This window comes from Ambystoma mexicanum, chromosome 8 (genome assembly GCF_040938575.1).
Source record: "Ambystoma mexicanum isolate Mex_15411 chromosome 8, UKY_AmexF1_1, whole genome shotgun sequence".
NCBI lineage: Eukaryota > Metazoa > Chordata > Amphibia > Caudata > Ambystomatidae > Ambystoma > Ambystoma mexicanum.
In genome coordinates this window covers 1,258,610,628-1,258,637,955 of record NC_090929.1, presented here as the reverse complement: position 1 = coordinate 1,258,637,955, position 27,328 = coordinate 1,258,610,628, and the positions used below count along the sequence as shown (strand labels likewise).

The window sequence follows — 27,328 nt, the reverse complement described above, 5'->3', positions numbered from 1 at the left end:
ATTTTTGTGACACTAGGCTAACATGAATAGCTTGTCAAAATTCCCTTTATGGTGTTCACTGGATCAACGGGGCAAAAACACCCATTTATAATTCATCATGAGGAGCTTTTTTACAAGAATCAATGATTAATGTCTGTTGAACACAAAAGGTTACATAGTAAAAGGATCACTAACACAGCAAGTATACATGTTTCAGAAGGGCAGACATTAGATATGTTGGTTGCACAAAAGGCTCCAAGTTTTAGAAGGGAAAGGGGGACAGGCAGACTGTTCACAACTTACCGGTTTGTCCTTGATGGTGGGGCTTGACACACACAGATAGAGTTTCCCATCTTCCTCAAGACAGGCATCTATCAGAGCTTGCACAGAGCTCTCTTCCTGGAACAGCAGAAAGGCATAACCTAAAATGTGACCAAACAAGTTAAGTTTAATGTTTTCACAAAAAGAACATTTCATAATGTGATGTGTAAAAGTTTTTTTTTTCCAGCATTTAACAGTGCTTCACACTTTATATAATCTGCACACTGGCATGAAATGTTCAGGTGAAGGACAGCTGTATTTTGGGTAATGAAAACCTAATTGAAAAAAGCATTAAAATCAGTACAGCTACACGCTTAATGTGCAAGTGATTAAAAGCCTGAAAAGGGTTCTTGCTATCACTCGGGAATACACAGGACCAAAAAAATATGAAAAGTAATACATCTTCAGGCACACTTTAGTTACAAACACTGCATGTAGCACTAGTTGTTTTTGCATTTATTTAAGAACCTGTTGTCATTTTAAACAAAGCAGGTAATAACAGAGAGCAGAGGCAGCCAAAGGGCAAGGCACCTTTTCATGAACAGCATTGTTGGATTGAATGACATATACCGGGTGGTGACGGGATAAGAATAGGAACATAAATAATTGGGGATAAGGACTGGAGGACATTGCAACATTTGTAACATTGAAATCCTGTGGCCAATATTTACGTATCTAGAAGTTAAAAAGATGAGTCCTGCGGACACAATGCACAAGGTGGGTTGGGCAGTTAATTGGGGTAGGAGGATGATGGGGGGTCAAGGTCTCCTTTTATTACAAGCAGGTGCAGTTTGGGCACTGTTTTGAAGAGTTTCAGTGAAGAGATGGCTTTTATGGCCAGCAAGGGAGCATTTGAGCGGAGTTTGGCAAGAAGAGAAAAATAGCGGGAGGAGGCACAAGAGGGGTGGGTGCACTGAAAGGTTGTGAAGAGATGAGAAGCAGAAAGTTAAAGAGGGAGAGGACAGTGCAACGCATTAAGTGAGGTACTGTGGGGGCAAGGCCATAGATGGATTCATAGAGGAGTATCAAGAATTTCAAAAAGAGCAAATTTGCATGGGAAGAGACCCAGTGTAGTGATGGTAGGTAGAGGCGGGGGAGGATGTGGCCGAGTTGTAAAAGTTACCTGTCGCTAACATTACTGAGGGAGCAAAAGAGAAGAGGAGTAGCCCAAGAAGAAGGCTTGCATATTAGTCCAGTTTGCAGAGCACAAAAGTAGAAATAAGGGTTTTATTTGAGTGGGGCCAGAGTTGTGAGTAAATCTTTCAAATATTTAGGAGGCCGAGTCTCGTTTGAGTGGTAGTGGCCATGGTGAAATGGTTGCTGCCAAAGAGAAACACAAGGTTGCAAGCCAGGGGTGAAGGAAGTGGGAAAAACAGTGGGTTCTGAGATAGGGAGAAACACGACTTCCATATTTGAAGAGCTGAGCATGAGGCGGCATAGAGGCATTAAGAGGTTGATGGTGGTTAAGCAGCTGGTACTGCGTTCAAAGATTGTAGGAGTGAAGGAGGTGTGACGAATCCAGGGAATTTGTGCACTCTACCCAAGGGTGAGCCTCCCCCTTTGGGACAAGGGAGGTGAGCCCACTAAGTTCAACAGCCCCTAGGGGACAAGGAAAGCAAGATCATACTGGAGTTGACCATCCTTTAGATGGCAGGAAATCCCTAGAAAGGGATACAAGTTATGCCCCCTTGTCTCAAGATCCCAATATCCTTGTTGGCTTTTTGGGAGTTAAACTGTATAACACTTTGAAACTTCCTCTACAAATGACTAGTTTGGTTTCTGACCCTTTATGCATACCGTCCTTGCCTGGAATGAAAGAGCAGCGGATGGTCCTACCCCCTAGCAGAGTAGGGGATGAAGAGAGAGCGAGCGAGTCAGTCATGGAGCCCGGAAAACTCCTTCTGTGAGGTGTGCTCAGACATAGAGCATACACTGAACGTGACAAACCGAGCCACGTCATGGCCCGTGGAACACTCGCAACCTTGCCGGGCCAGAAGAGCTTAGCTAAGAAGAGGTCACGGGAGGAGACATGCAGTGGCTCCAGGAAACTGGGAGGAGGGTGGCGATAAAACCCAAAGACCCCAAGGCAGGGTGAGAGAGACCCAACCCCATGGTGGGGTGAGCAAACCAAAAGTCCAAGGCACAGTGAGAAAATGTACGACCCCCTAGGCGGGGTGAAAGAAGTACAACACCATGGGGGTAGGGGGGGTGAAAGAAGAACACCACCAAGGCAGGGTGAGAGAAGCGAGACCCCATGGTGGGGAGAGAGCCAACACCACACAGTGGGGAGAGCTGAGACCCTGAAAGGGGTTTCGAGGAAGGCTGGGTACAGACCAAGAGGTGGCAAATTGAAGCCAGGACATTCCTTAGTGGGGAACACCAGAAGAAAACCTAGAGTGAGCATACAAACCATGGATTGCAAAGTGGGAACGAAGGCAAGAGATATTCATGCTATTTACTTGAACTGTGTATCTGGGTAAGAAGCCCATTCTTTAGACCAAGAGACAACAGGGTGCAGGGGCAGAAATCAGCCACCATTCCTTTGTTGGGCGAGCGTCCTAATTGTACCTTTGTTGAATTCATGTTTTGTTCTTTTCCTTTAGTGGTAGAGATGATAGGATGAAGGAACATTTCACAAAAATGCCATCCTGTTTGTCTCCTGTTTCTGAACTACACAGAGGTGATAGAGAAGAAAGTTTGGACCACTTGGCCAGAAAATAATTTAATGGCAAAAAGTTCACTGTAAATTTACATCGCATGGACCTAGAGTAAATATTGTTAACCCAGATAAAATATAGCATGTGACTATCTAGCGGTACTGAGAGTAAATAACTAATTACGAATGATTTCTGGAACTTAGAGCATTCTCTTCTTGATCAGACAAATAGATAATTCTGGCCTTCAGGTTTCTCAATGCCTTTGAATCAGTGTGTTCAGAGTTTACATCCCAAGATTGAAGACCTAGTTTGCCCAATTCATGACTTAAATATTTATTACTTAAATTAATCGACATGTTGTTTGAGAGTAGGTCCATGGTGGTGCCGGGTGGGGGCAGAAGGGGTTCTGGGTCTAGCCAAGATGGCGGATTGGGCAGACATGCCTCGATAACGCTCCAGCTACTCTTCGACGATGGGGAGCGGAAATGGAGAAGCAACTCCGAAAACGAAAAATAGGGAATGCCTTTGACCGCAGAGGCTTCGGTGGAAGCGAGGCAAGAAGTAAGATCTGAAGTAAGTACAATTTCTGAATCGAAAGCATCCTCAACGCGATCCTGAAAGCACAACAACATGGTGGCTGGGACCAAGGACAGAGCACAACAGAGTAAAGTAAAGGAGAAAGGATCACTAGGCGTATACGGGGCCAGATCCGGTGGACACTCTACGTAGCTGCACAGAAGAGAGGCACACAAGGCAACTCTGGGAGAGTAGGGATCGGAGAGGCTCAGAGGTATTACCCAGACCCCAAATGTAGCGAAGAATGATAGAGCCCCCACATCAAAGGTATGTGGCATTGGGGACAGATTACAGGCAATCTGCTGTGATTGCAGCCCCTTCTTGGCAAGACAGGAAGGGGCTGCAAAAGAGCAGAACACCGCCGCCCGTCCCTAGGGAGAAAGAAGTATCTCATGGGTGTAGACTCACCTCCCAGGGCAAATTCCCATGCAACTCGCCACCTCAGCGCTGCTCACTGATAGAGAAGGATTGTCCCAGCAAGCTGTGATGAAATTGGGGCATTCGTCCCTTCTCCCCAGGGGGCACCCACCACCTTTGAGGCTAGGAAGGTGAGCCCGCTCAGCAAGACCTTACCTAGGGGTCTGGGCAAGTGGGACCTCACTGGGAGTGACTCCCCTCTAGCAGACAAGGACTCCCATTCACATAAGTAACTCCCTAGGCAAACAATATTATCTGCTTGTATAGGACTACCTTCAACAACCAGTACAGTGCTTTCATTTCAATTTGCTTCAGGTAATGCTGGACAGAACACTGCACCTGAAGAGAAACGCCCCTTTGAATGTAAACCAGTATGTAAAAGGGACAAACAGATTGTGTAAGAGGAGAGAGAGCCATAGGCAGGGGAAGCCCTCTGATGTAGATCTTCGAGGTGTTGAGCAGTGTTGAGTTGCAGAGCCCGCAGCAGCCCACAACAGTGTTAACAACAGACAAGGATGCCGGAGGCTCAGTATAGCCAACCGTGGGGAAGCCGCTATACGGACGGAGTCCTGGAAACCGTCCACCTTAGTTGCATGGCCACGAGAAAGTCGTGGTGGGCCTGGGGCACGATCACCAATGCCGAAAACCAAACATATTTAGAGGAATTAAACCTCTCGTCGGCAGACCTATGCTAAGCATACTGAGAGAACGAGACGCGGAAAGCGATTCGGATACAGAGACAAGAAAGCAGAGAAAGAGAAGAGACGAAGCAGGTTTATCCCAAAGCCCAGCTCAGTAAATCCAACCATGTCAAGTGAAGGTTCCAGGGTGGTCCAGAAAAGGGGGAGGCAACTGGGACAACGTGAACTATGCAGAGGAAACAATGCATGGCATAGGCAACAGGAGTGAGTGCACCCACTTCATTATCTCCACAGGCAAGCAAAAAAAAGTGTTTATCAATAAGATTCTTGTGTACCCCTGCAGTGTGTTTGGTGTAAGGGATGTGGGAAATAGCTTTCACGCCACTCCTGCGACCCCTGCAGGCCCCCTTATAAAAATTGTAAACTGGAATATTGCCAGCGTAAAGAACACAATGGGCTTCATTACGAGGTGGGCGGTAAGGGGTTAACGGTGCCGGTAAAGGTGCCGGAACCGTTAACCCCTTACCGCCCCATTACGAGATCCGCTCACGGGACCCGGTCTGGAAACCTGGTTTTACCAGACGCCCTTAGCGGGTCCCGCGAGCGGCCCAGCATGCTAACAACGGGCCCGTCATTAACGGGCCCGTTGTTAGCATGCTCCCCATTCCCATTGAGCCCTTTGGGGGCTCAAATGGGAATGGGGATGGTCTGGGTTCCTTGAATGGGGAAATACCGGGCCCTCCAAGGTCGGAACGGCCCAGTATTTCCCCATTCAGGGAACCCAGACCCGAGTTTGGAGGCAGCCTTGCCATTATTAAGGGCATGGCTGCCTCCAAACTCGTAATGAGGCCCATTGTGCGATGTTGATTGGATACAGTGGCTTAGCTGGTGTGATATGATATCTACAGGAGACATGGTTGGCAGATGTGATGTGCCTTGAAAACTATTTTCCAGATTTCAAAATCTATGCTGTTAAAGCGGTACTATCAAAAATGGCGAGATTGCGTAGGGGCCTGGGGACAATGGTGAAGAAGTCTTAGAACTCAGCACTAGTTGGCTGTGTCACTGAAAAGCCTCTTTTGCTTGCAGTATCAATATGTGGGAATAAAGATCCTAAGGATCAGAATTTAACAGTGATAAATGTTTATGTACCTCCTAAATAAAGCAGATTGGTAATCTTTTTTTAAAAACACTCTTCATTAGCATTTCGTGAAAATAAGACCAACAGATAATCCCAAATCCCCTTCCACTCCCTTTCTCCTAACCTCCCTAATTCCCCATTTATTGACCGATTCCCCTAAGGCCCCCACTAACTTCTCCTCCCCATCTACCTCTACGTTAGCCTCCCCATTCCCTGTAATTAGCAGGAACCATATACCAATGTCCCCCTGAGGGTTCCCTTCAAGGCCTCTCCCCACCCCTCTCCTTCCCACCCCTCTCCCTACGATCTCATCTCCACCTTTTCCCATTCCTCATGGTGGTTTCAGATCATTGGGTGTAGCCAAATCGTTCAGCAGCTGTTCCCTGTCTGCCGTTATCCGTTCTCCCTCCGTGTAAGCTTTTACCGCCTATAATATCTCGAGTTCGGCTATTCCAGATCTACAGGCATCTCCCTGCAATGACGTTATTGACGGCCCTTGTGGACGTTTCCAAGCAATTGCCATGCATCGTTTGACTAATATTAGTAGGAATCTCCCCATCCTGTTCCGTGACTTATGCTTCTTTCCTCCTGAAAGGATCCCCCAGATTGGTAATCTTAAGGAAGAATATTCTCTCCACTTTGATCTACAGGGTACTGCTTGGGAAAATGTTTCGCTGATTGTCAATTTTAATGCAAAGCTGGGACAGAACAGGGGACCAATGCAAGATAAACTCAGGGTGGAGCAAATCTGCGGAATCCCAAATAAATATATAAGTGGAGTCTACTCAGCTATGGGTCAGCTAGTGGATGTATTTATGGACGAATATCTGTTCATGGAACTGAACAGTAGACGCATGGGTAATGTATGGGAGAATTCTCTGTTTAGGCTGAATTTCCTAACCTAGTGAGTCCCCCAGCAGCTTTGCTGGATTTTTGGGGTTTATTGTTTTCTCCTGCCAAGAGTGAGACTCTTTTTACCCTCACTCTTGGGCATGATTTGAGTGTATTCCTTTGACTCTAGATGTGTTTAATGGGCTATGGGGTCTTTTTCTCCATAGGGCTTCATGTGTTTTTGTGATGTGTGTTACACAGCACCCTCAGTGCAGTAACACAGGGGTGTCATAGTGACCCCCCAGTATAGACTCCATACCCTGGGACTGACTACTGTCTCCCAGGGCATGTAAAGTGACCATTGACTTTACTAGTCTTGAATTCTGAACAGAACCAGTACAAACCATCATATTGTGGATGTACCGGCTGGGGCAATTCAATTGCCCCGGGGTCTCTTAGTCGAGGGGGCACGTCTCCGTCCCCCTGATCAAGTTTTGGCTGGTGGCAGTGGATACTACTTTTTATATTCAACCGCGAATATTTCTCTATGGGATTTTCCCATTGTTCGAGGCTACTATCTTTATTTATTTAATTACGATAGCCTCGAACATACTGCCGGTTTATTTATTTATTATTAATTCTCCAAAACTTGATTCTAAAATGGCGTTTGTGTTCTCTTCTGTGACTCCAACCCAAGTCGAGCCCTTTGTTCCACTTTCTTGGCGGGCTTCTCCACAGAAGCCCTCCAAAGTGGTGCCACTCTGTCTGGGGTACTTAGGAGGGGCGGAGATGGATTTAGGCACCCTGGAATGAGTTGTCTAGGCAACTCAAGTCGCACTCCGTCCTGATTGGCCCAAGTGGTGAGCCGGCCGGGTCCCCACTTAGCATGTTTGAGTGACAGATAGGCTCAGTGAATGGGGTTTTTTTGCATAAAAGCAGGGCTTTGGGGACTGGAACTTTAGAAGCCGCCACAGGACCTAAGAATCCGACGAGGGAGAAGCTGAGCCGACTTGCTACGACGACACCACCGGTGGAGCCCTGCTGAACCGTCTCACCACCTTTCCCAACGACAGAGGAGATCTCCCGCCGGAGAGTCTTCTTCCTTTGACTGTTGGGGATAACCAGTTTCACTGACTTTTCGCCTTCCCGACGCATCTCGTGGCCACCTTGCCTGTGCCAAGCACCCCGGCAACCGGAATACAACGTTTTACCACGACCGCAAAATAAAGGGTAATACCTTTAACCGGAAAACTCTGCGGCTGGTTTCTTCCCTGGCAGTGCAACGTCCTTCATCTTTCCTCCAAGTCGAGATCTTCTCTTCCCCTGGACGACGCCGAGACTGGCACCCGCTGCCAGGAGCAACTGCCACCGCTGGAGGATCCTTCCCACTTAAGGTACCGTGTTCCGCCTGGCTTCCCTTGCCACCGACTGTACGGGGTAGATTTAGCCCCCGGCTTTCGAACCTGGGTTAGCCTGGGACACCCTGGCTAAACTTTTCTGAGCCTCTCTAAACTCTTTTCGAACTCTCTGCAAGACTTTCAAAGCCTAGTGTAACTGTGTGATCTTGGGCGCATTTGTGCTCTGCTCTCTCTAAGAGAGGCCCAGCCTATGGACTTTGGCTCACAAGTGACTTTTGCTCTTCTGCCTTGCTAAAAGTGTTCCTAAATCTTAGAGTGGTGTATCTTCACATATTCTGTCTTTTTCCCTCCCTTTTTCATGAACTTATTGGAGTGCCATCTATAGTTAAGCGCTCACCTCTGTCTGGAAATAAATGGTGTTAACTAAGACTTGTCTGATAAGGAATAAGGGTTGTATATATCATAATAGTAACTGTGTTTAGAGTGTTTTACAATAAGAGTGCTGGAGTGTTTCAAACAGTGTATTTTTAAATAAATAGTTATATACTTTGATACCAAAGCTCTGGTCAGTGTTTGCTTGTGCTATTGTGCCTGAGTGCCTATTGTGTATACTTTGCATACTGTCTAACTCTTCTTGAGGGAAGTCTGACTGCTCAGCCACAGCTACCAGGTAAAGCTGGGTGGTACAGACTGCTACCAAGTGGGTTTACTGCTAACACCTGTAGTCCTAAATCTTTTGCAGTGTTCCCAAAGGGAACTGCACAGGTTTCTGCCTAACAACCACCAAAGCCAACGTTTAAGGCGGGTTCAAGGAAAGCCATTACTGATGATTACATGGTTGATTGTTTCACCTTTTGTAAAGTTAAAGGATTCAAAATCTATGATAAGGTGGACAGTGACCATAACTCATTGATTGTTGAATGGCAGTTAGGCACGACGCCCGGATCCAAGGATTGTCCTAGTGAGGAGCTTATTCAGGTACTCCCAATGCAGAGAACTGAGAGCCTGGATATGTCATCTCTTCTCCAAGATGAGAGAGCCTATTAGGAGCTCATATTCAGTATGAGGTGATCCAGCTCTTCCAACTTTTACAGGCCTGAATTTATCACCGTGTACCCCATATCTTGTCTCACGGAACGATTAGTCGGTCATCAAGAGCTGATGTTCCCTGGTTCGATGGCGAATGCAAGCAAGCTAAACGGGCAATCCATCAAGCTTCACAGCAGTATTTAATATCTGCAGGCCACCTTTACTTCCTCAAGAAATCATATAAGAACCTCTTAAAATATAAGACGTGCTAATTCACAGAGGTTCAATGGGGCGTCCTTGACAGAAAGGTTAGGGGAAATCAGACCAATACATTTTGGAGATTAGTGACCAAGGGGTTCGAGGAAGTTAACGAGGGAGATGTGGGACTAGTCACCCCGGAAGTTTGGATCTCTAATTTTAAAGAATTGATTGTTGACCCAGATGCTGATGTATCACCAATTGCATCTTTAAGATCTACCAATGAAATCAAGGCTGGAAGAGAGAGGATATTCTCACAGTTTGAAATCGGGGCACAATTGAAAACTCTAAAAAAGGGCGAGGCTGCAGGTCTGGATCGGTTAATGCCTGAAATATATGGTGACTCGAGTGAATGGTGGACGCCTGTGTTTTGTTCGGTTTTTAATTCATTAGCCGACGCTGGTACACTCCCGTTGTCCTGGAAAAAAAAGTCTTGTAGTCCCTTTGTTTAAAAAAGGAGACTTGACTGACCCCCAATTTCCCTAATTGACGCCTCCAAATAGATATTTGTAGGCTGTTTAGTGGCATGACTGGAGGAATGGGCGTCAGAGACTGCAGTTCTCCCGGAAACACAGGCTGGAGTCCACAAAGACTTCTCCACTAATGATCAGTGTTTTATCCTGAATTTGCTAGTGGAGAAATACACAAAAAGGAGGAAGAACTGCCTGTTAACTGAGGTGGGTCTAGTGGAGCATAACTATATGTGCCCCATGCCTCTTACAATATTGCAGCACTTTCCGTGCCTTCCGTGGATCGTTTAAACCCCTCACGTTCCAGCTGATTGCCTTATACGCCATTGCCGGGGTGCGGGTAAAACAAAAGAGCCAGGCTACACCCCATGACAACCCTTACCGCTGGCAAGCACTCGAACCAACTAAGATGATGTGAACCACTTTGAATTAAAACAAAACTGCCGAACCGGCACTGCATTCCCACAACTCCCCTCCCCCAAAACCAATCCCATGGCCCCCTCCCCCACCCACATTGCTGACCCCCAACCAGCAGTGACCCCTTCCCCACCCAAAAAGCACCCCAACAGTAACATCAGCATCGTCGAGGGGAGGTCAGCTACTCTTTTCCTTTCCATGTTCGCCCCTGGGCTGACTCATTACATGTTTTTGACAACTAATGCTGTGACCCTCGAGCCCGCTGCAAACAGCAAGAAGCCTTCAAGCCGTGTCAGTTCCTTGCAGGCAGGTGTACCCTTCGTTTTTGCAGGCCTCTCAAAGTCGGATCACCATCCTCGTTAGTACTCCAGTGCTATATCCTATTTTGGGAGCGATTTAATAAATGCATGCACAGCCTCCGAGCTTGTGAAAAAGTGCGCCCTTCCATTAATCTGCACCCGTAGCTTGGAGGGGTATTGCATTGAATATTGCAGCTGCCTATCCCAGAGTGCCCGCTTAACTGCAGCAAACGACATCCGGGCCTTCTGGTCCACTGGGTTGACATCCGGATAGAAGGACACTCTACAATTTTCAAAAGTAAGGTCTCTGAGCTCCCGCGCCCTCCTCAGGATAGTGTCCCGGTAATTAAGTAGCCTAGCTATCACCGGCATTGGGTTTTGTCCTGGCCTCTGTGCCTGTTGTGTAATCCTGTGAGCCCTTTCGACCAGAAACTGTGACGACAGAGCCGGCCCCTGCAGGAGCTCCTTGATGAAATATTCCATGAAGACCTCCATGTTCTGCTCAAAATCGTTTCCGGGATCCCCACCACCAAAATGTTATTTGTGCGAGATCTTGCTTCAAGGTCTTCATTCTTATCCTTTATTGCCTTCATCGCCCGCCGCATTTCTTGGACTGCTCGAGCTGTGTCATTACACGTGTCTTCCAACGTGCTGACCCTGGTCTCGACCTCAGAGGTCCGGCTGCTCTCCTTGTCGATGCGTTCTTGCATCCTATCAACCTTATATGTCAGTCCGTCAAGCTTGGAGTTAATGGCAGCAAATCCACTCCGCATTTCACCCAGGACTACGCTCAATTCAGACGCAAGAGTATCAGGGCGCACACCCTCCGCTGCCCCCTCCGACGTCTGGGAAGCCGCCATGTCCTGGGACCGCTGATGAGCTGGCTGGTTGATGCTGCGCTGCCTCTGGTCTTCCCTTTGTGTATATGGGAGACGAGTCCGTCTCTTATTGCCCATTGCCTGATAGGAACTGTATGGCAGGAAAATTGCTGATGTTCATTGTCCTACCCCCCCGTATGCCAGCACAGTCACATCAACCTTTAATACAGATGAGGCCCCGTTCTGGGCAGTCTTTGTTTCACTCCCCGCCTTATGCGGGCCCCAAGGTGTTCCTGTCACGCCACATCTGGGACCTGCCACGCAATTGACTTGTTGGACTTAGCAGGTCTTTCATCCACCTCAAACTCCCAAATGGCAGCACGCCCCTGTACTCCTGCCGCCTCAAGTCTGCACGGGGGAGCACCTTGCAGGTTTAGATCTCTACCTCGCTGGATCCCTGTGCCAGGGGGGGGGGAGGAGGAGGAGACTGGGCTTTTATGCCGTGACTGTCCACAGGCCACATGTCTCAGTTGCTGCCCCCCTGCGTGCCACGCCCGTTTAGGACAGCCAGGTGACAAAGTCCACTGTGTTCACTGCAATCTGACAGAAGCGGCCATCATCGCGTCGGGCTCTCTAGCGCACCCGTCCATATATATAACTGGATAGATGCATGGAGGTATGAACACAGCGCTGAAGTAGATTTTTCCCACTTTTCGCGTGTACATTTCTCATACTCGAGAAGTGTCCTTTTGACAGAGCAACTTCTGGAGAACAAACACACGTGATATCAAAACATGCACGCTTAGTGACCACAGTATAAGAGAGGTCTGTTTAGAGCTAAACATGGAATCCAACAGAAGTTAGATGAATGTGTACTAATAGACCTAGTTTGTAAAAACAAAGCAGAAGATACGATAAAGGAATCTCTACAAAATAATTAAATGGCATTAAGCGGGATGTGCATAAGGCCACGGTGAGGGGAGAACTAAGTGAAGAATAAAGCCACAGTGAGGGGAGAACTGATTTTGGTCTAGACATACCGGAACAAAATTTGAACAAGGAGGTGGAGCTCTTAGTTGGGAATATACAAATCATACCCATTGAGGAAAAATCAGAAGGCCTAACAACAGCACGTAAGCAATTGCTTTGCAGGAACAAGGTTGAAAAACACCTACTTAGCCTAAAGTAAACCTTTTTAGAAAAAGGGAACAAGGCAGGAAGGCAACTGGCCTAAGCTAAGGGGCGAATGGGAAAGAACATACATAAAATCCATAATACATGAAAAAGGTAGGGACAGCAAAAATGAGCAACACAAATGCAAAGCATTCTAAAGATTTTACACTCAATTATATGAGGCAGAACAGGGAGACATGGCAAAGGAGCTGAAGTATTTAAATGAGATCCAGTTAACCCAATTAACAGAGAGCAAAGGGAGGGGCTGGAGGGCCCCGCTCAGTGAAAGTGAGGTTAGAAAAGTGATAAAGAAGTTGAGTCTGGTACCTGATGCGTTTACAGCACAATTGTTTTTAAAACAGCTGCACCCCTAATTACAAATCCCTCGGCAGATTTACACAACACCTTCAAACTGGGGAAGAAATTCCAGAACTTATGAGAGAAGCCAGGATTGTTTTGAGCCCTAAACCTGGGACAGCCCTGAAACTCTTCTAATCATACAGGAACATTGAGCCTTTGATTAGTGATCAAACTATTTACCAGAAGGTTCTACCCTTGCTAATAGACACTGATCAATCGGGTAAGTAGCACAAAGAAATATATTTGACAATATAAAACGCATACATCATCTGATCGGTAAGGCACAGCGAACCCCAGTCACCTCCGTGCTACTAACATTGGATGTCGAAAAAGCATTTGGCACAGTGGACTGGGGGTTCCTGGACAAAACACTTAAAACATTCGGATTTAGTCCTTAAATGAGGCAGATCATTCTGACAAATTATAAACATCCCTGGGTTTGTCTACAGGTCAACAGCAATGTATTAAATGTGATCCCTACAAAATAGAGGAACAAGGCAATTTTGCCCCCTGTACCTTATTTTTGCATTATTGATGGGGCCCCCAGCAGAAAGGGTCACAAACAATTTGAAGATCAGGGGGATTGAAACAGGGAGAACCCAACATAAGACAAACATATTGTTATGATGTTGATCACTGCTGCATGGAAAGCTATGTAGTGGAATGTTTACTAGTTCAGGTTCTGATGATGTCACAGACTCTATGGGAGTGTTTATGTTTTGTTCAAGATTCTGGGTTTGTCAGTTGAAGCCTCTTGTGGGAGGAGAGGAGTCCTCTGTGTTCTGGGGGCCTTAATAGCCTGTATCTTAATAAATACTTACCACAAAGACTTACCTGTGCCCAGAGCGTCTTCGCAACAATGGCGACGAGGATGGGATGTCAATAGGCCCCCAGCAACAAGCCGTCCTGCACGTTGCTCCGCTGCCCGAAAGCGTAGAAGCGACCACCGAAGCTAGGCCACCCCGCCGCAAGCTGTTTTGTCCCTGCTCGGGGCCGCTCCGCCTTCCCCAGCGTTGTAGCGGCCCTCGGATCAACAAGGCGGATTATCCTCGTATCCAGTGAGTGCTGCTTCCAAGTAAGTGCTGCGCTGCCCGTATGCACTGACGAGCGACGAGTTGGTTGCCCCACTGTGCTCTTCAGTGGCGCCGTAGTTGCGCGATTGTGCCCCTCGAAGCAACCATCCTTCCACAGGCGGGATCGCCGCGACCGGACTAAGTTTCCAGAGACGGTACTTGGTATATCGCCGAGGATCGGGGAGAGCGGAGCACATCAAGAAGAAAAGGTGGGTAGCTTTGACCTGCCTCCACCCAGAGGAGACCATCCTCTCCAGTCCACTGGAAGCACGAAGTTTGGAAAACCAGTGAGAGGCCGGGGCGGCGGCGCAGAGTACTACCGTAAGTTCAGTAGGAGGCGCGCAGGCGGAACACATTACCGTGAAGACAGTAGTAGGCGCGCAGGCGGAACACATTACCGTGAAGACAGTAGTAGGCGCGCAAGAGTGGAAGTTAGCGTGCTGTGCTGATAGGGATTCGTGAGTGGATGAGCAGCATAGACCGCACCACCGCAGTGTGGTAGAAGGTGTGCCAACTAGAGGAAGCGAGGATCTTGTCATTGCATTTTGTATGAAATAAGCTGCAGCAGAAGAGAAATTTCAACCTTGCAAGGCTCCATCTGAAGACAGCTAGCACAGCATCGGAAGGCACGTGAAATTCAACCACTGTTTAGGAGGTTATAGACCAGCAGCTCACACTCTTGACATTATGGCAGGTTTACCAGGTATCGCAGGACCGCCAACTTTTATGCCAGTGCCGGGACCGGCAAAAATCTTGTGGGCTCAATGGCGCAAGGGTTTCTTACACTACATGAAGGCAGCTGGTGGGACTTCTTACTCCAGCGAAAGGAAACTGGCGTTGTTGCTGCATTTCTTGGGATATGAGGGCCAGAGAATATACGAAACGCTTCCACAACCGCTTGGGGATGGTGGTGGTGATGACATGACCGAATTTGATTTGGCTCTGATGAAGTTGGACAAGCACTTTAATCCCAAGACCAGCACGATATTGGAGCGGTACAATTTCCGCATGCGTGTGCAGGCTTCTGGAGAATCTGTGGAGGAATACGTGACGGCGTTGAGACACCTTGCCTTGTCCTGCAAATTCCAAGATGGTTTTGACGAACACATACGTGATCAATTTATGACACATTGCAGGGCCAACAAAATCCGAGAGGAGCTATGGCTAAGAGATGAGCCGAATCTGGATGACGTGCTAGACATTGCAAGGAGGGTGGAACATTCATTAGCGTGTGTTGCCAAATTATCCAGAAACGAAGTAGCAGAGCCAAAGGAGAGCAGAACTGAAGTTTTAAGTGTAACAGACGGGAAGGGGAAGAGAAAATTCAGGAATCGGCAAGCAAGTCGGGGAACTGTGCAAGAGAAAAGAAGCCAAGAACCTCCGCAGAAGGGGGAGAAGAAGGATGAGAGGCTATGTTTCCGATGTGCGAGCAATATACACTTTGCATCCTCGGTTGTGTGCCCGGGACGCAGGGCTACATGTGCTAAGTGTAGAAGAAAAGGGCATTACGCAAATTGTTGCAAAAACTTTCAATTTGGACAAAATGCTCAAAAGAAGGTCCTATATGTGAACGAAGAAGAAGATGAAAGGTCGTCTGAGGAGGAGATGACACTTCAAATGCAGAATATTGTTGTTAACACCGTTAATGTTGTCATGGAGGATGAAAATGTGGATGATTGTGAGCGTCCGTATGCTGTGGTGAAAGTCAATGGCCATGAAGTATCAATGATGGCAGACTCTGGGTCCAAGATCACTTTAGTGTCAAGAAGTGTGTTTGAGAAGGAGATGCAAGGGGAAGTGTCCGGCCTATCTAAACCCGATATAAATCCAGGTGGTTACAATCAGGACAAAATTGACCTGTTGGGGTATGTGTGGAGTGAGTTTGAGTTCAAGGGCCGGAAATGCGACGGCAAGGTATACATAACAAAAAAGGGACAATCCTTGTTGGGATGGAGGGAGCAGAAAAATCTAGTCATCAAGCTGGACCCAAACAAAGAGGAGCAGGTTTATCAGGTATCAGGATCAGGTGTAGGGTCGTGTAAGTATGTGGTAGAGGACAGTGGAGTGTTTAATGGAGGCATGGGAAAAGTGAAAGGTTTTATTCACCAAATCATTTTGAAAAGAAATAGCACACCTGTAGTTGCGAAGCTTAGGCCAGTACCTTTGTCCTTGAGGGAAGGGGTCAAGAAGGAGTTGATGAAATTATTACAGTCAGGTGTGATTGAAAAGGCAGGTGGAGTTGAATGGGTGTCCCCGGTAGTGGTTGTTAAAAAGAGTTCAGGAGATCTAAGGCTGTGCATAGACATGCGTGAGCTCAATAAATGTATCATGGTTGATAGGCACCCATTGCCCAACATGTGTGAGATGTTGACCAGGGTCGGGCGAGGGAAGTTTTTTTCAAAATTGGATATGGCGTCAGCCTATCACCAGATTGAGTTGGAGGAGGGGTGTAGGAAGCTTACTGCTTTCATTACTCACGAGGGCGTTTTTCAATTTAGAAGGATGCCTTTTGGTTTGGCATCGGCCTCGTCGGTATTTCAAAAGGTAATGGACCGTTTACTCAGATGTGTGAAGGGGGTGTTTTGTTTCCAGGATGATGTGTTGGTCTGTGGAGAAACACTTGAAGGACACGACAACAGATTATTCGAAGTTTTGAGAATTTTTGAAGAAAGGGGAATCACATTAAGGCAGGAAAAGTGTAAATTTGCCCTTTCAAAGGTAGATTACTTAGGCCACGAAGTTTCTCATGAAGGGGTAAAACCCAAAGAGGGCATTGTAAATTCGATAAAGGTAATTGAGAAGCCAACTAACAAAAGTGAACTACGTTCATTTTTAGGCATGACAGAATTTATCAAAAATTTGTGATGAATTATGCATCCAAAGTTTTGGAAATGAGGAAGATTCTAAAAAAGGGGGTTGAGTTCATATGGAACAAAAAGTGTGACATGGAATTTACAAAGATCAAACAAGAAATTGATATGGCCCGCCCATTGGGTTGTTTTGACACAAGGAAATGTTCTAAAATTACTGTGGATGCCAGCGAAGGAGGGCTGGGTGTAGTACTTTCGCAGAGACAAGACGATGGTTCAGAGGAGGTGATAGCACATGCGTCACGTGCTTTGAAGGGTGCAGAGTTGAGATATTCCGTTCTTGAGAAGGAAGCCTTAGCTTGTTATTGGGCTGTTGAGCGGTTTAGAAATTTTGTGTGGGGTATGGAATTTGTCTTGCGTACTGATCGAAAACCATTAAAGGTTATCTTTGAGAGTAAGGGTTTGGATAAGGTTTCGCGCAGAGTGGCCGGATGGGTTACCAGAATGCAGGCGCACAAATTTTCCATGGAAGTTATACCTGGGAAGGAGAACAAGCTAGCCGACAATCTTTCAAGAGTAAGGGTTGCAACCCAGGAAGGGTTAGGTGAGGAGATGGAAATGGTGTTTGTTAACACAGAGGGAATTGTATCCAGAGAAGAGTGGCTGGTGGAGATTGCGAGAGACCCGATAATTAATAAGGTGATCACATATGTATCGACGTCTTTTTGGCCCAACAAATCTGAATTGGTCGAGGGTGAGAGACCTTATTGGGAAGTTAAGGATGAGCTATCTGTCATTGATGGCGTGTTGTTCAGGTGGGAGAGAGCAGTCGCTCCGCCAGGTATTCGAAAAAGAATTATCGATTTGGCTCATAGTGGCCACATTGGTATTACCAAGACCAAGGGAGTATTAAGATCAGATTATTGGTGGCCGGGATTCGACAAGGAAGTTGAAAATCATCTTGCACGATGCCATTTTTGCATCAGGAGTGGGAAGGGAGAGGAGGCTAGGAAGCAGCCCCTTATTGATGTAGGAGTTCCATCAAAAATCTGGTGTGATATAGCAATGGATATTTTGGGTCCAGTTGACCTAGGGTATGGCAGAGGAAGGTATGTAGTACTGGTGGTTGATTTATTCTCCAGGTGGGTAGATTTCAAGGTGGTGCGTGAAATATCGGGAGAGAATATGGTGAAGGTGTTGCAGGAGATCGTTGCGAGTGAAGGATTACCTGAGAGTGTCCTTACTGACAATGGAACGCAATTTACTGGAGGGATATTCCTGCATACTTAAAAAAATGTGGGGTAAGTCATAGGAGGACATCTCTTTATCATCCTGAGACCAATGGAGTGGTGGAAAGACTAAATAGATGTGTGATGGAAAGTGTGCGCATGGGAGAGCAGTGTGGTTTCGATAAATTAGTGACGATTCAAAACAGAATGTGGGCATTGCGCATGGCACCCCATGCAACTACTGGATTGTGTCCATTCGAACTTATGAGGGGCCGAAAGGCTTCCTCGATGGCGTGTCCTCCATGGTTAGGGAGGAGCAGGGAGTCGGATGTAGTCATTGATGAGGTCAGAAATGCGCTCAAGAGAAAGAAGAGTGAGTGGGTTATGCGAGAAAATAAGAGAAGAGGAAGGAAGGAATTGCATGTGGAGCGAGGAGATTGGGTGAGAATAAAGAAGGGTGTGGTGAAGAGAAAAGGTGATGCATTATACTCAGATCCAGTTAGAGTGGTTGCTGTTATGAAGGGAGCGGTACGTGTGGAAGGAGGTCAGGTCTGGAACAAGAGTAGGGTGGCTACAGTGAAGAGAGGTCAAGTGTAAGGTTCGAGGGTCGTATGTATAAAACATTGGAAAAAAGGGAGATGTGTTATGATGTTGATCACTGCTGCATGGAAAGCTATGTAGTGGAATGTTTACTAGTTCAGGTTCTGATGATGTCACAGACTCTATGTGAGTGTTTATGTTTTGTTCAAGATTCTGGGTTTGTCAGTTGAAGCCTCTTGTGGGAGGAGAGGAGTCCTCTGTGTTGTGGGGGCCTTAATAGCCTGTATCTTAATAAATACTTACCACGAAGACTTACCTGTGCCCAGAGCGTCTTCGTAACACATATTTTTTGGAAAATCTAATACTGGCTCTCTCAAATTCGAACAAGTCCATGCCAGTGATTCTGGAAGAGCTGAAGAATTTTAGCAATGTCTCAGGTTTCAAAATAAATTAGACTAAATCTGAAATATTATATCTTAGTATGAAAAGATATGAATTGCAGAAGCTTGAGAAGCTAGTCCGGTTCAGATGGTCAGAGAAATCTATAGGATATTTCAGGTTCATTTGATACTAATCCTACAAGAAATATATAAAAGGTAATTATCCAGACCTATTTCAAGAAATCAAGAAAGATCTCAACAAACAGAGAGGGCTGTGCCTTTCTTGGTTAGGGCACACATTTTTTTTGTTGGTTCCTATGAAAATCCAAGGAAAGAGCCCAACAAATGGCAAGAAGTCTTGTGAGAATCTGCATGGTGGGTAAAAAGGCATGGTTTGCCCAGATGTGTACAAGTATTACCTGGCCTCTCAATTACAAATTCTCACAAAATGAATAGAAATCTTTTTGGGAAAAAATGGGCGTTAATTGAGCAAGACATATCGGGCGCACACATACAGACCCAGCCGTGGTTAAGCAAAAAATATAAATCTCTAAATCTTTATGTAAATAGAATAACAAAAGATGCGTGCGTAGCATGGGATGCAATAAATAAATCGGCACATTACACCAACTTCCCATCGCCCTTTTCACCAATACAAGATAAGGAAGACACAGGGTTACAGGAAAGGGTCTACTAATGCTGGAAGAAGGGAGAGTGTCAAAGCTGTTCATATGTTTCACGATAGTGTTCTCAGACCTTTTGTATACTGCAAACCGGATTTTAAGGTTGGAGAGGAAGAAAAGTTCAGGTACTGGCAATTAAGGCATTGGCTTGTCCACCGAGGGAGAACATTGAAAGTCACATGAGTACTTGCTCTTTTGGAGAAAACATTACAAGGAGTGGAATCCTCAAAGGGGGTGATTTGCCAAATGTACTGCTCAATTATGTCCTATAAGAAAGAAGTTAATTGGCAACATAGAGACAAATGGAATAGGGATACTGGGGAGCACTTGCGGAAACAAGAATGGTACACTATCTTTAAAAGAACCTGCCCCCTGTCTCCTAGTTCAGACCTGGTTGAAACCAAACTAAAAATCTTTTATTGCTTTTACCCGATACCTTCTTGCCTTGCATGTTTCCAAAGTCAAGTAGTCTCAAACCGTTGGAGATTATGTGGGCACCTGGTAACCTAGTTACACATATTCTGGACATGCCCTAACATAGGAATTTCTGGCTTGAGGTACACTCAAACAGCTTGTTGCACAATTGTTTTAAGACACAAACCCTCACTGGAAAATCTTTACATATAAAAAATAAGAGCAACCCCCAACTATGTGGTAAGTTCTGTAAAAAAAAAAACCTTCAATGTCTTGGAATAAAGTGCAGTTTTAAAGAGCTCGCATAAATGAACAGAATAATAAATATTGAGGTAGAATGAAATAAGACTATCTTTTAAAATATAGTCCAAATCTCCACCTCAGCTTTGCACTGTCCAAGGATGAAAGAATAATGAAGTGGGTGCAAAACAGTGTGCATATATAATTTCTTTAACACCTTAAGTGCTAAGGACGAGGTATCTTGTCCTCATAGCTCGTCCTTTTTTAGCACTTCTGTTTATGCGTTTGCACAAATTGTAAATCCAACCCCTGGGCTATGTGAGAAGGAGGTTCCCCCTCACGGCCAGGGGGTTGGAAGTCATTGAGTGTCACGTCAGCGTGCGTATTGCACGCTGACGTGACACTGAATGCAATTTCACTCGCCGCAGCCATTTTGTTTGTTTATGGGAGGAGTATGTGGGCAGCCATGAAAGGATGCTGGCTGCTTTGCAGGAAAAGAAAGTGCATTGCTGGGCATGGATTGCCCGATCCGCGCCCAGCACCACCACTAAGCCACCAGGGATGCTTTTTTGAAGTGGGTGGGTATGAGGGGGGGCGCTTAGTATATAAGCAGCTCTCTTCCCTGCAGCCCCGAAAGCATGGGGCATTGTCCACCCTGGGGGCAGATGGGCAGGATAATCTGCGGATCTGTCCCTAGGGAAGGGGCAAATCATATAAAATATATATATATATATATATATATATATATATATATATATATATATATATATATATATATATATATATATATATATATATATATATATATATATATATATATATGTGTGTGTGTGTGTGTGTGTGTAATGATTATTGTGCTTTTTCTGGGGGGTGGGAGGTCACTAGACACCAGGGATGTATGAAATAGGGAGGGGGTGGCCCTCTCCCCCTCCTGCCACAAATGGATGGGGCATGTAATTTAGCCCTCACTGGGGGCAGTGTAATGTGCCAATCTGCCCCTAGGAAGGGGCAAATGTGTTTTTGCTAGGAGGTGGGGGTCATTAGACCACCAGGGATGTGTTGTATGAAAGGGGGGGTGGCCCTCTCCCCGCCTAGCACAAATGGATGGGGCATGCTAATTAGCCCTCCTTTCCAATATGCCCTTAGGAAGGGGCACAATATTTGTTTGTTTTATCACTGTAAAGTGGTTGGATTGGGGGGTGGGTTGCCATTAGAGCACCAGGGATGTGTTATTTGAAGCGGGGGAGAGCGGGCCTCTCCCCCTCAGGCCCCAAATGTTTTTTAAATTATTTTTTACTGTGTCATTATAGTGATTTTACTGGGGGTGGTTGTGAGGTTTTTTTATTTTTGATTATGGGATAAGTGTGTGGCCTGCAAAAGAAGGATGCTGGTTGCTTTGCATAAAAACAAAGTGCATTGCTGGGCATGGATCGCTGGATCCACGGCCAACAATGGCACTAGACATTGGTGTGGTGCTTATATCCTGTGCACAGTATTTTGACAGAGGAAATGAGCATCATAATAATTGTGCATGGCGTGTTCTGAAGGAATGAGTGTTGTGGCCACCCCCCCCTCCCCCGTTACTCAGTAGCGCAAGCATATGGAACTGTATGTCTCATGCTTGTACAAAGCATGACACATACTGTTCCATGTGTTTGCACTGTTGAGTAGGGGGGGGGGTTAGTCATAAAAGTGTGTGCTAGTAATGCAAAAATTAATTCCCTCAGAGCATGCGATGCACACGTGCTATGATGCTAGCTAATTTTCTTTTTCACAATACTCACCCTGGCACAAAAATATGTGAAAACTATGAGACATATACATATATTATATATACTGCTTTAGACCGTTTCTTGGTTGGAGCATGATAGTTTGGATGTGTTTTTGCTGGGCTGACCACAGATAAACATTGTTTTTTTGTTTCATTTACAGGCCTAGTACTGTTGAAGCTTCTCCTTTGTTATGTAAGTAGAGAATGTGCTCTTTTCAACATTGTACATTATAAAGGGGGGGTGGATTGTAAGTGGGGTGGGTGGAGCTGGATTGTTGGTGGTGTGGGCAGGAGCAAGGGCACATGCGTACACAAAACGGAGCTCCAGCAAGACACCTTTGCCAGTGCAATTCCTCCTCTGTGCATGGGGAGGTGTTTCGGTTGGCTGGGACACAATTGCAGGGTTCAGGCCACAAAATGCCCCCCATGCCAGCAGAACATTGCTGTTCCCCTGGGAGGGCAATTTGGAGATTTGGGACACCAGTTTGCCAACCCCGGGAGGCAGCAATGTCCACTAGGCCACCTGGAAAAGTATGTTCTGGGTGGTAGGGGTTTCCATATGCCCATTGTCCTCATCCGCTATTTCCCATCAGTTTGCAGTTTACTCTTCCATGGTGGCAGAGCAATGGTATGTACCATTTATCTGGTCCAAAGGTCCAAGGAAGGGAAAGGTATGCAGATAGCAGCATGAAAGTTTGGATGTGTTTTTGCTGGGCTGACCATAGATGCTAACTTTTATTGCTTTTCATTTACAGTTGTGGCAGGCTGAATTTCGCTGGGTTATGTAAGTAGTACGAAATGTCCTTTCGTTATTATACATTATAATTGAGGGGCAGATTGTCAGTGCGGTGGCCCGACTGTGGATGGAGTGTCAGCGCTGTGGGTGAGAACGGGTGGTGCAGAGGTATTTGTATAATGATGTGTGTGCCCTGAATAGAGGATTCTGGCTGCTTAGCATGAAAACGAACTGCATTTTGGGAACATAATATTGACCATCACTATCTCAAACATGCTTGTGCTAGTAATGCATGCGTTCGTATTTGTGTTTGTATACGTGTTTGCAGGGGAAGTATACCACATTACAGTCTTGTTGCAAAAGATTTAAAATCATGCTCCAATCTACAGTGAATTTGGAGTGATCCCCCTGTATAGAGTATGGCAGCCACGCTAGCGCTAAAAAATTCAAATCTTTTAAAAACCATTCATTTATGTGTGGCGGATCTTCTGACTTCCAATGTTGAGCGATCACCAGCAAGGCAGCCAGCTGTAACATAACACATGCCTTCTGTATTTGTTTAGAGCTATGTCCCAATTCCTCCTCAAACACTAAATAACATGATCACAAAGACCTGGGTACATGCAAAGCAAACATACAAATCATATACATGTTAATCTCGTTCCAGTGTTTTTCGAACTTTGGGCAGGCCCGCCATGCATGCTTCCAATCTCCCAGCATTCCACAACTCCTCCAACACCAGTCTGATAGGGATGTTTTCAATTTGTGTAGAAGTGCTGGTGCATAATGCAATTGCGTCATTCATTTATACCAGAATTCTTTGATTTGCAACGATCTGGCAAGTTTAGGTACTGCTTTCCACAGCCCATCCCATTATACCTCCAATATTTCCTCCCCTAGTGTTAGATGCCAACGCTGTTTATATCTAAGTGAGGAGGTCTGAGTCAACTGAGTCTTGTGTTGAGAAGGAGAGAAGGTGAGCGCTCCGTGGTTGCCTTTGAATGCTGTGACCCGTTGGATTGTGCTCACGTTGCTGCTACATGCAAGGAGGAGTTCAACGTATAAAAACTCAGCTGATCCGCAAAGCAGCGCGGATTCCGCTGAGTCTTGTGGAGTCTTAGGGAGGAACGGTATCCTTGTTTTTGCTCCCTGAACTATCCCTCCCACTCCACTCTTCAACCTCCGTAGATTTACATCTTGGTAGCTTCAACTGGTCCCCTCACCAGACATTGTGCTAAGACTCTCTCAGCAGCAGATGCCCCTCACCCAACTGGAATACTTTTTGTTAGAATCCCTCCCCTCTTCAAGTAAACAGCGATGAACGTCGATAGTAAGGAAAAAAGAACCTCCAACTTCACTTAAGGTGAGTGACCTTTCTCATATACCTTAAGCAACGTAACTCTTGGAAATGTTTCCGCTGATGATGCAGTGCGGGCAGCAAATGTCATCGCTCCTGATGAGAATAATATAAACCTCATTAACCTGTAGCTGGTTTCTCCTAAACAGCCAGAGCGTAACTCTTTGTCAACCGCTCCTGTTACAAGAGGTTAAGCATGTGAAACCTTTTATGCCTGTATTTCTAGATCCAAACAAGGAAAATCACTGCATGGGACATTGCGAGCTAAGGTCAAAACGGAAAAAGAATTACTGTGACCAGCCTGACTTGACGTTTTCTGACAAAATATCTTTGTTGCAAAAACACAGGGCAATCTTAGCCAAACAAATGTGGAAAAAAAAAATGTGACCAGGAAATCAAGACTCTGCATATACCGTCATCAAGGACTCAGCAGGTTAATACACACATGGCCCGATTATCTCTAGATATTACTGAGATTGAGCTTCTTATGAGCAATCATGAAAAAAGGAGTGAAGTGTTTGGCTACCCGGGTGCAACAATGACGTCAGAAATCCTAACAGCTTCAACAGCAATTCAGCCTAGATCACATCCTAGCACACATACAGTCCTGTCAAGAGTGACAACAAGTACTGAAGTGAAACCTCAAAAACCAGAACCTGACATTTCAGAACTTTGGAATCTGCAAAGGGAGGCGGGAAAGGTGCAAGAGGACATTCTATCAACTAAATCCCAATGCACACCATCGAAACTCCAGCAACAAGTAATTATTTCAACAACGATGCTGGATTTGCAGAATTTGCTGATGGCAGCTGCAACTCATGCCCTTGTGTCATTTCTCAAACTACAGGAATCAACCACCGATAAATGAAAGACCAGGCAACATTGCTGGCATTGATTCATTCCAAACAAATCCATTTGGAGGCGTTTGTAAACAAAATTCAAAGTCGACTTGACACTGAGTCTGAGGCTACACTCCAGTGGCAAACTACATTATTTTATATAGCAAGAAGTGATCGCGCGTACAAACCCAAATGACTGCTGCGATGCTAGAGATGTCTGCCTCCTCGCCTCATCAAACAAATAGAGCAAGGAATCGGAATAATGGTGACAGTTCGCAACATCAAAACAACAAAATGGGAACAAATCAAAATGATGCGCAATACCTAATGAATCTAAATAAAGTCACTGATCCGATAACCGTTACGGAACAGGCACATGTGCTTTCTACCCTCCAGGGAAATCCATCAAACCCCTTCCAGTGGAAACAACTAGTAGCACTGCATGATCTTATGATGACAGGCTCCACAGTCATTTAAGATGTAATTCTACGCGAAAGGAACCAAGCTAGAACCCATTTACCCACACAAGGAATTGAGTCTTTTTCGATTTTTACCCAGAATAACCAACTTGACACCAAAACCCTGGGAAAGACTGCTAATAAACAACCATGACAAAGACAGGAGCCCTTAAAGAAAATGACCACAATGAAAAATGGCTTCAAATCTAACAATACCAGGCCCGACAAAAGGCACACAACAACAGATATGGTATATACAACTGATATAGCGACTAAGTCCAAAGAAAAAATGGAAAAAAAACGAAGAAAAAAACAAAAAAAGACCTTCTCCCTTTATCCAAATAGCAGTCCCTGCATTTAACTAAAGAACATCAACTTCAACATGATATTTTGATGAATTTATCTGTACATATGGACCCAGTCCAGCAGCCAAACAATGATGTAAATTTAGAAGTAGAAGATTTATTGCTGATCATTTTGGATGAATTCGAAGAAGGGTATACTATCCATACTCAAATAATTGAGTTGACATGTGAAGATATCTCAGATTTCGAACTTGATGTCATTTCTAGAGAATCTGCAACTGTGATTGACCTAACATCTGATCTCGATGACTCTGTGTCAGAATCGTCAAGATTCTACGAACAAACTGACTTTGATGATAAGATTATGAAAGAAATTGAATTATGTGACACTGGACTGAAATGACCAACTTTCATTAATCCACAATGTGAAATCCCAACGAACAGAATCAAAATTGAGAGACGCGATAGAGTCAATATTGGTCTAATCTTAAAGTGAACAAATATCCTACGGCTACTACAAGTAATACCTCAACTCCTCTCTCTTGTGTCAGAAGATATCAAACTGGTTGAGTTTATACATGATACAATTACGGAGAGTGTATGGATATAATTCACTTCCCAGCAAGTCCTGCAGAAGGTGGCGGGAAATGCTCATCGATTCTGTAAACTAGGATTTCTGTGCTCAAAAGTCGGACAAATCCCCTGTCAAGATGGGCAATCACAAATGTGTGAAACAAGAATGGAACAACACTGTCAAAGATGCTATATACTCCAAACAAACCAGAAAGGAATCCCCAGAAAAGAACCAGATTCATCCTTATCGCAATAGAAGTGATATGCGAAGAACAATAGAAAAATCAAATATAACTAAACATTTCATATGGAGAGATCTTGCAATAGAGATTTTATCAACAAGACACCAGAAACAACATTAACAACTGTGTAACAATGAGAATGCAACTCTGATGCTTTAATCATGGAATTCAAGAGGATCAGGACATTTATTTCAAGCGAATAATCATAATTTAACCAAGTTTCAAATAATTTGTCTACAGGAGACATGGATTTACGAACAACCAGTTTTTGATGGTTATCTCATGTTTATGAATCCAGCAATATATCGCTCCAAAGGACGCCCGTCTTTGGGATTGTTAACATTGATCAAAATAGATGCAAGGCTAAAATTAGTGGAATCAATTAATCCTAATCCCTGGGTGCAATTCACTTTTCTTGAACATCCAACCCTGACAGGAAACGTTGAGGATTCCGACCAAGTAGCCCAACTGGGAGGAAAAATTGGTATAATTAATTTATACTGGAATCCAGTTGCTATTAACGACAAAACCTTTATTGACACCTCTAGATTCTGCTTGGGAAAAATATCTTCGCATTGAATATATTGTCTGTGGGGATCTTAATATCCACCTCTTTCATACCCACAGACTTAAAATTCCGATAGATGAATACTCCCTCTACTCGTGGAAACGAGTTAAACACGTGGTGTCCACAGCATTCCACCATGTGGTGACAGTAATAGATGAGTTGTGAACTTTAAATGAGTGTTCAGTGGCCTTTTGGAACACGCGAGGCTTCATACATCTTTTTAAGAAAAAGAGGATAAGAAGGGCACTACATGTTGTAGTTCACAGTTTGTCCTTTAGAAATCATAGATATGATAATTAGTAGTTTGTATGGTTTATTTTCGCCTGGAGCTGCCAATCTCAAAAGAGGTCCTGTAGCACTAGGAC

The 27,328-nt window shown here is 45.2% G+C and overlaps 1 protein-coding gene across 4 annotated transcripts in view; it reads right to left on the bottom strand.

Moving 5' to 3' along the window:
• Nucleotides 1-27,328, bottom strand: part of CPEB3 (cytoplasmic polyadenylation element binding protein 3) — a 1,717,782-nt gene that overhangs the window by 573,143 nt on the left and 1,117,311 nt on the right. For all 4 annotated transcript variants that reach the window (XM_069611374.1, XM_069611377.1, XM_069611376.1 and 1 more), the window contains exon 8: nucleotides 283-401. In XM_069611374.1, the coding sequence (XP_069467475.1) occupies nucleotides 283-401 (119 nt within the window). The remainder of the gene's footprint in view (nucleotides 1-282; nucleotides 402-27,328) is intronic.